General features: G+C 46.4%; 1 protein-coding gene across 2 annotated transcripts in view; it reads left to right on the forward strand.

The window, feature by feature from the left end:
• ITGB3 (integrin subunit beta 3) overlaps positions 1 to 1,010 on the forward strand; it is a 57,839-nt gene that overhangs the window by 31,452 nt on the left and 25,377 nt on the right. For both annotated transcript variants that reach the window (XM_007456740.1, XM_007456741.1), the window contains one exon: positions 371 to 623. In XM_007456740.1, coding sequence (XP_007456802.1) covers positions 371 to 623 — 253 coding nt within the window. The remainder of the gene's footprint in view (positions 1 to 370; positions 624 to 1,010) is intronic.

Here is a 1,010-nt window from a genome sequence, read left to right on the forward strand (position 1 = left end):
ACAGCAGAGAGGCTATCAATTGGAAAGGAATGGCTAACACAAAAAAAAAAAAAAAAAAAAAAAGAGGTTAAAAGTAGGAGGGTCAAGAGATTGGAAGAGGAATAGAATTGCAAGGGGAGAGGAAAAGGGACCAGGGCTTTCAAGTTTGGTTTGATTAAAAAGTTACTTCAGGGAATTCCCTGGAGGTCCAGTGGTTAAGACTTGGCGCTTTCACTGCCAGGTCCCGGGTTCAATCCCTGGCCGGGGAACTAAGATCCTGCAAGACGAGTGGTGCGGGGGGAAAAAAAAAAGTTACTTCATCCCAGCTGTGTCCAAATCTACTTAAGCCTTAGAGGGAGAAGAGGAGAATTAACGTCCTTCTGCCTTGCAGATGATTCGAAGAATTTCTCCGTCCAAGTTCGGCAGGTGGAGGATTACCCTGTGGACATCTACTACTTAATGGACCTGTCTTATTCCATGAAGGATGATCTGTGGAGCATCCAGAACCTGGGTACCAAGCTGGCCTCCCAGATGCGTAAGCTCACCAGTAACCTGCGGATTGGCTTCGGGGCCTTTGTGGACAAGCCCGTTTCACCATACATGTACATCTCCCCACCAGAGGCCCTCAAAAACCCCTGCTATGAGTAAGTCTCTCTTCTAGAAGCCAGGGCAGCATCTCTCCCTATTGCCCCAGACAAATCCAAGTCCTGCTTCCTCTGTCTAGTCTAGGGTAGCTTTGTTGGCTGCCTTCTGGCCAAATCATATCTCCTCTCTACCATGGTCTCCCTGTCCGGCAAGTGGGCCAACCCATTGATCTGGAGTGTTGTATTAATAGAGTCCAAGACTGTCTGGAGACCTAGAAAGGAAATCCATCAGCTTCTTGGTCTAGGCCACGAATAAATAGTATAAGTAGTTAGAGGAGTTATGATTTCAGAATGATTGATTCCATTGCTATTGTCCTGGTTATCCAGAATATGAGTCCTGCAGGGTTAAAATACAAGGAATTAAGTCCTAGAGGCATAGGAAAGAGT

Source organism: Lipotes vexillifer, unplaced genomic scaffold (genome assembly GCF_000442215.2).
Source record: "Lipotes vexillifer unplaced genomic scaffold, Lipotes_vexillifer_v1.1 scaffold299, whole genome shotgun sequence".
In the NCBI taxonomy this organism is placed as follows: Eukaryota; Metazoa; Chordata; class Mammalia; order Artiodactyla; family Lipotidae; genus Lipotes; species Lipotes vexillifer.